The sequence below is a fragment of the Castanea sativa genome, chromosome 8 (assembly GCF_040712315.1).
Source record: "Castanea sativa cultivar Marrone di Chiusa Pesio chromosome 8, ASM4071231v1".
NCBI lineage: Eukaryota > Viridiplantae > Streptophyta > Magnoliopsida > Fagales > Fagaceae > Castanea > Castanea sativa.
The window spans coordinates 30,426,461-30,434,549 of record NC_134020.1 but is presented as its reverse complement, the minus strand read 5'-3'; the positions used below and the strand labels follow the sequence as shown (position 1 = coordinate 30,434,549).

At 34.1% G+C, this 8,089-nt stretch overlaps 1 protein-coding gene across 1 annotated transcript; it reads left to right on the top strand.

Moving 5' to 3' along the window:
* Window positions 1–365: 365 nt before the first annotated feature.
* On the top strand, window positions 366–6,834 carry LOC142606663 (calmodulin-binding receptor-like cytoplasmic kinase 1). The gene is made up of 7 exons (XM_075777993.1): window positions 366–665; window positions 808–887; window positions 1,440–1,663; window positions 1,864–2,032; window positions 2,591–2,680; window positions 2,932–3,230; window positions 6,200–6,834. Exons 1-7 carry the CDS (start codon window positions 487–489, stop codon window positions 6,515–6,517), a joined length of 1,359 nt encoding a protein of 452 aa, XP_075634108.1. The 5' UTR covers window positions 366–486; the 3' UTR covers window positions 6,518–6,834.
* Window positions 6,835–8,089: the final 1,255 nt, after the last annotated feature.

Genomic DNA, 8,089 nt, shown 5'->3' with positions numbered 1-8,089 from the left:
CCCATTTGGCACATGTGACGTGACATTGTCCTTCCAGCGTTTATCTAGTTATCCACATATATTGTTTAATGTTGATTATAATGGGCTTGTAATGTACAGTCGGACAAACCAGCCCAGCCCATAGCGCAAATGGATACAAAGTCACCAACTTTGAATTTTAACTGCAGTGTCATCAAAGTCAGCCCCCCAAAATTGGAACCTTCAACTACAGAAACCAGGACGAATTCAGAACTTAAAACTTCATTGATTAATTCAAAATTTTCTAATTTATATGTCTGTCGTGCGGCCATGTCATAGTTTACATTTCAACGTTACTGTAAAATTTATAAACAAGTAAATAACAACCATGGCATGAGTTGCTTGAACCAGTCTCACTCACATTAAATATGACAATAACATGAGCAACCAGCCAAGCCAACAACAAGACCATTCCACCTCAAATCTTGGGCAAACTCACAAAAACCCAAAAGTCCATTTCCTCTACAGATGAAGAAAACTCCAAGCCCCTTCAATTTTCCCTCACCCTCAAACCAAAGAAGACAGAACTTGAACATGCAACATGGTTACACAAACAAGCACAATCATACAACTCACAGCTCTGTCTTGGATTATGTCAAAGGCGCAGCCAAAAAAGTTGCTGGAGTTTTCACCAAACTTCTTTTCTGGTCCGTTTGGATTGAGGGAGAAGGAGGGGGAGTAGAGTAGAGTAGAGTAGATTTAGCCCAAAATTAGCCTATTTTTAGCCAATTCTACTCTACTCCCCTCTACTCCCCCTCCTTCCCCCCTCCATCCAAACAGGCCCTTCAGGAGGAGAAAGCAAAACCACCCAGAAGAGATTCTTGTCCCTGATTCCAGCAGAAATACAGCTCCAATAAGAGGAACTTCCTGTAAGTTTTCTGATTTCATTTTGTTCTAAATTATAGTATTGGAGCCTCAGGGAAAACATCTTATAGTCATCTACATTGGTCAAACCAACACCTCCTTAGTCCTACCTGTATAGCTTTATATATAAGTTACAACTTCAGCACCAGTATTTTATAGCAAGTCAGGGTTCGAACTCAGATTGCCTACTCTTATACCATGATAAATATATTTGTTGGATCTAACAGTTTACAAAGTGTAGCGTCATTTAAAATTTTTAATGAAGTGGTACTGGATGCATATTTAGATTTGTTCAAAATTTAATTAGAATCATGAAATGGATCAATTTCAAGTGGAGAGGATCTTAATATGATATATTTCTATTTGTCCCAAAAGCTTTAGAGGTTGGAAATTGGTAAATTTGATTATTTAATCATTATTATAACAGTCTTGTCGATTCATGAAACTAGAATGAAAGCATTACCATTATTAAAGAAGCTAGAATTTCTTAACTAATAATATCTCTTGTAAATGGGCACCAATTCACTCGTATTTCCTATGCTTTGCTGTTTCAACAGATTTCTCTTCAGAAAGCAGCCTTAAAAGTTCATCAACATACGCATCCTCTACTTCTTCTTCTGTTGTTTCCAATGGCCAGGTTGGGAATTTCTCCTTGGAAGAGATTATTAAGGCAACCGAAAAATTCTCTCCGGCTAATAAAATTGGGGAAGGTGCGTTTGGAACAGTGTACAAGGGGAGGCTCAAAGATGGAAGACTAGTTGCGATAAAGCGCATGAAACAGGTATACTAAGATTAATAGTGGTGCCTTTGATTGATAATGTTGTAATACTAGACACAATGTAAAACCTAACTATAAAATATCACTTGAATTGTCATATTTAAAGCTAATGATTTGATGTGATTAAGGGACAAAAATGTATTAGAAGTATAAATATAAATCATTTGCCATTGGTGTGCATAACAACATGAAAATATGTGCAGAACAAGTATGACAAGCGTTTATCATTGGAGTTCAAGAATGAAATACTTACCTTGTCAATGATTGAGCATCTAAATTTGGTAAGGTTATATGGATATCTGGAGCATGGAGATGAGCAGATGATTCTGGTTGAATACATCAGCAACGGAACACTTCGGGAACATTTAGATGGTAAGTCAAGCAACAACTATTTATAACTCTGAAGATTAATTGTGAGAAGAATCAAGGAAAGCATAAGCAGAAGTCAAGAATATATGTGTGCTGCATGTGGAAAACTAAATAGTTCACAACTAATTCCTGTTGAGCTTTTGTCCAATTCCATGAAGCTGAAGAACAGTATAAATCAAATGAAAATAAGAAATGAAAGAAAATTCATTCTAAGAGTATGGTTCTACACTAAAGAACCGGCTCTTTCTTTCATTCTTGTTGACTGGAAAATCTTTGTTTTTTGCAAGAAGAGAATCATGAGATTAAGTTTTGGCTTCACTCTCAATGCCAAAACTCCAATTCACTTCCAACGGCAAATTTAGAATCTGATACTTGAGTATTTGGTTGGATCTTATGATGGGTTGGTCAGAAATCAGAGACCGTCTTCATTGTAGAAGCTTTTTTTTTTTGTAACAATTACTTGAACAGTTTACCTATGAGCAGAAAGTGCAGTTGCTCAACTAACAGCTGAAATGTTAACTAGGAAAAGAAACTGAAAAGATTAATCATCTTTTTATGCAGGTAAACTGGGAAACGGACTTGAAATGGCAGAGCGGCTGGAGATTGCAATAGATATAGCCCATGCAATTACCTACCTTCACATGTACACAGGTATGCATAGAATTTAATTGAAACATGGGCCACTTAAACTCCAAAAATTAACATTAAGCAACTTCATACTCATTCCTTGGGAATTTTCCACTTGTTACATTTTGAACAATAAAGAATCATTTAAAAGTAAAATGTAGGCCTTTTGAGAAGTGTACTCCTTAGTAAACACCAAAACTCTTTGCGAGACCTTTTTTCTTTTCTTTTTGGGTGACGGCACTTGGATATCTGAACTTCTTTCATGTTATTAACAGATCATCCAATAATCCACAGAGATATAAAAGCGTCAAACATCCTCATAACAGAGAAACTGCGTGCCAAAGTGGCAGACTTTGGGTTTGCACGATTGGCTGCAAAAGATCCTGATACAAGTCATATTTCAACTCAAATCAAAGGAACAGTAGGCTACTTGGATCCTGACTACCTCAGGACAAATCAACTCACTGACAAGAGTGATGTTTACTCCTTTGGTGTATTGCTTGTAGAAATGATGACTGGAAGACAACCCATTGAATCAAAGAGACCAACGCTTGAGCGAGTAACAATAAGATGGGTAAGTATTCTGTCATTCCACAAATACTACAAATACTACCTAGTAATTTTCTGAAGTAGCTTTATTTGCATCAAGATGTGCCAAATTTTCCAAGTATCTAATGAATTAGTTACAGCATAACTATTGCTTTAAACACAATGTGAGCCATGCCTTTTTTTATTTTTCTTTATTTAAGTACAAAATCCAAAGCCATGCCTAGTTATATGATTTTAAGAGTTGAAAATAATTTAATTAAGACCATATAATGTTTAAAGTCACATATAAGTAGATTTGATAGTTGATACTACTGATTTTGTACCATGCATAATAAAAACTATATGTAAACTAAACAAAATAATTCAATAATAAAATTTAAATTGAACAATAAAATGGATAATAAAATTGAAACAACAAATATTGCTTTAAATTACATAGTATAGCACAATGTGTAAGACCGAGCTTTTTTCAAAACCAAGAATTATAATAAAAATATTAATTAACTTCCAAAAAAATAACAGAACTTTTTAAATTTCTCAAAACTTTTGATAAATAAGTTTTAAATGAAGTAACATCTTAAATTTCTTGAAAATTTTGTGGTAGAGTTTTACTTAGAGCAAATTATTTAATAATTAATTTGTACTTATAGTGCACTATATAGCAAAAGAACATCGACATGTATTTCTTTCATTGAGACACATGGTAGATTATTAAAATAATTTAAAATAATAAAGAAAACTCTTTTAAATTTTTAGAAACTTTTGGTAATATAATTCTAATGGAAGTAATATCTTTTCACTTCCTTAAACATTTACTATAGAGTTTCATTTAGAATAAACTTTGTTAATAATTTTAATATACTCATAGTGTGGCACATAGGTGAAAGGACAATATATATATATATATATATATATATATATATATATAAAATATAAAGAAAAAGAGAGAGGGCATCCTTTGGTGCAATCACAGCGTGTAAGACACAACTGCATGTACGACTGAACACACTTTTTATGATATAATATATGATTTCACTTTGTATAATCAATATGCAGTACCAGTAGTTTGTGTTTTTTGTGTTAACTGCTGATTCATATATTACACATGTACCCTGGTTAATTAGAGAATTGATGGAAATGCTAAAATATCATAAAAAAGCGTTCTATTCAAAACAAAATATAGGAAGTTTGTTTAGCAATGCCTAGATGGAAAAGCAAGGGAGGGTAGAAACCAATCTAGAAGCAAAAAAATGCACATAACAGTCTTAGTCCTGTTTTTACTTTTTACTAGTTGAAAATAAGGCCTAAAATCAAAATGCCCAAAGGTTGGATATGCCCTGGCAGTCACAATCCATTGCTCATGCAATTATAAACTGGCTTGTCAGGTGCATTCATCTTCATGATGATGAATTATTTATAAATTTTCCCTTTTGACTTCTTTCAAGTTTAAAAACTGCTCTTGACCAAATCTAAACTCAAGGTTGACCAGATCAAGTCTGGGATATCTGTTTGACACAGTCTTAGTTACCAGAAGAAAATAATAATACATTTGACTTATTAAGTTATTATATCATCAAGATGAAAAGATCAAACTTTTCCGGTCACTTTTTGTAGACATTTGTCACATGGAACTTCCTACATAAACCTGGAGTCGCATCATTCAAGCTCTGCTGTCATCCACCTTTTTTCTAGTATTGCATATGGGACATTCATCACATGAACTCATTATAGTTGCCATGACCAGTCTCATCTACCCCTTCATATGTCCTGCTCCTGTGTCTTAGAGACAATCATCAGGTATCACAATATATATACCTGGTTTGCTTACAAAGAGAAAAATGAAAGTAAAACATTTCCAATGGAAAAACCACTATGGCAAAACAAACATTCTCAAAGAAAATCCACTATATAAGAAACAGTTACAATAGTCAGTGACTAACAAATCCTTTGTAGCCTAAACTCTATGCAACCTCTGCCAACACTCCACTTGCTTTTCTACCTTGATGGTCCCAGAACCCAGAACCTCTGTAATCCTTATATGTTGAATTCCTCCAACCCAAAACCTCTGGCACTCCAAGAAACCTCCCTGAAGATTTGACTGCACTGAACCTCACTAGATATTTGGCTCTATGGTTTCAATTTCTCAAGCACTCTCTATGGGAATGAAATATGATTAGGCTAATAAAACGGGTATTTCTCTGAAGCACTAGGCACGATTCTTTTAGGATATTGGGTATATCATGGGGATGCAAGAACAAATGCATGAGATCAAGAACCAAATTGAGAGAGAAGTGGGATAAACTAGCAAAATCTCACTTTTGGTTTTCTTCACAAATTTGGTTACAGAGCTTAAGAGCTTGACCTCAGCTCAAACTTCTGTGTTGCTTGCTTCAAATAATAGCTGAAGCAAAAAACCAACCCCCTCTATGCTCGAATAAGAATGGCTGAGCTTTTTCTCAAATGCACACTTGCACAGCATTATGTCTCTGCTCTCTATTTGTTTTGTGCAAAAGCTTCAGAGCCTCACCTCCAAAAAAAAAAATTCAATACTCTCTGTATCTTTTCGGCTCAAGGGTGCAACCAATCCTCTGCCATCAACTGAGAGCCATTTAATGCAGCTTCTTCACTCTTTACGCTGACAGACAACTTAAGTTTTACTTTATAATCATTTTAAACTCAAATATTAAACCTATTAGCTTATGTTGGTAAGAAAGTGATATTTTTTCAGTTCCTATTATGAACAACATCAAATGGCATTAGTTATGAAAACAATAGAAAATATATACGCATTTTGTTTTGAAGGATAAAAGGGCCTTATCATGTTAGTCAATAAGGAGTAAACTTGCATAGCATTGCACTATATCTTCGAACATTTATTATTATAATAACTGAATTAGTAATGGAAATTCTTTTAATGTCAGAGACTCGCTTAATATTATGATATATGACATGTCGAAGAAACTCAGAATGAGATAAACAAATTCATGTTTGCAGGCAATTCAGAAATTGAAAGATGGAGAGGTGGTACTTGCCATGGATCCAAGACTGAAAAGGTGCCCGGCATCAAACATGGTAGTGGAGAAGGTACTCAAATTAGCTCACACATGCCTTGCACCTTTGAGAAAATCAAGACCTTCCATGAAAAAATGTGCTGAGGAATTATGGGACATACGAAAAGAATTTAAAGAAAGATTTGTTTCTCCTTCTCCTCCTCCTCTTATATCTCGTCATTCTGATAACTTTCCTGAGAGAGATGCCCTGGGATCTTTTAGTATTGAAGATGGTGAGAACATCAAATTTGATTCTGCCTGATCAAGTGGCAAGTGTGAATTTAAGATAAACAGTGTTATACTGCATCTTTGCAATTTGTTCTTTTGTGTATAAACCCAGAGGTTAGCTTAGGGCAAAGCAAGCTTTAAAAAAAAAAAAAATCAAATTTATTAGTTCAAAGAGTCTGTTCATTCTTTTTGAGTCTAAGAGGATATGTAATGCAGATGCCAAATTGTTTGTACTTCTAATGATATAGCATGAGGAAGAAGACAACGTGTACTTCTAATGATATAACATATAAACCTTCGTTTGATTATAATAGAAAAGTGAGACATATGTACAATGTGGACTATTTGAAAGTTTGATCTGAAGAAGTTAGATTTGTACATTGAGATTTCTAGCAAATCATATATGGTATCATAGATTAGAATGATGATCTCATGGTTCCCCTCCCCGCTTTGTTTTTGGAGAATGGGAGAGGGATTATGTTGAGATTTTAAATGACGTGGCATAATGTATATTGTTAGATCCATGAAAAACTAAATCTCCACTACTAAATGGATACTCCCCACTTCACATGAAAGACATGCAATGCTAGTACTAGATTGTTGAATCCAAACTTTCAATTAAAGGGTTAAAATAACCCAATGGATTGTTGGGTGGTGACAAAGAAAGAGAAACCTTAGGTTTTGTAGAGAAGAGTTATCTTGCATTGGTTCTTACAGAAAGAGTTTTTCTCTTTTTATGAGTAGTAAATAAAGACAAATATAAGCTAATAAGGAAGATAGAACAAGTACATAATTGTAGATTGTAATGGAGTAGATAGTTTTCCATTAACTTTATAAAATAGACTTTATTTTTTTTATATAAGTTGACACTCTACTTTTTAAGAAATGGCCACAAATTTTAGTTACAGCAGCCAAGGTTTTACCCATATGAAAAAAGAAGATGCAAAGGGTTGTGCTACAAGTCATTTGGCTTTTAATATGTTGAATTTTAAGTTTGAGTAGTAATAGTACGTAGCTGGAAATATGATTTCACCATTTCACAATTATAATTGAAATCGTATTTTAAGCTGAAATATCATATGCAACAATAATTAGTGTTTTAGGTCATGTTTGATAATAGTGTTTAAACAACAGTTTTCGTTGTTTAAACACTTTAACACGTATTTCTACACTCTTTTTCACTTACATGTATTTTCACAAAACTTAAATAATGTTATTAGAGCATCCACAGCAGATGTGCTAAATGTGCCAAATGCCAAATATTTGGCACACCAAACACAAAAACGAAGCATTATCAAATGTGTCAAATGTGCCATATTTTTGCAACATTGAACAGTAACGTTGCATTTTTGCCATGGTACGGATGGAAGTTGCAAAATGCGTTTATTTTTTTTTATTCGACTTTTCTCTCTCCTCTCACTTCTTTAATTGATTTTTTTTCTCTCTCCTCACAATTTGTCTCTCACTCTTTCTCTCCCAACCGGTCTCTCTCTCCCTCTTCAGATTAGATTCCCAACTCCTCCCTCAACCTCAAACGTCTTCTCTCTCTTTGCACCTCAAATCAAACCCAAAAATCTTTCTTGCCGATCTCGATCTCGCCAATCTC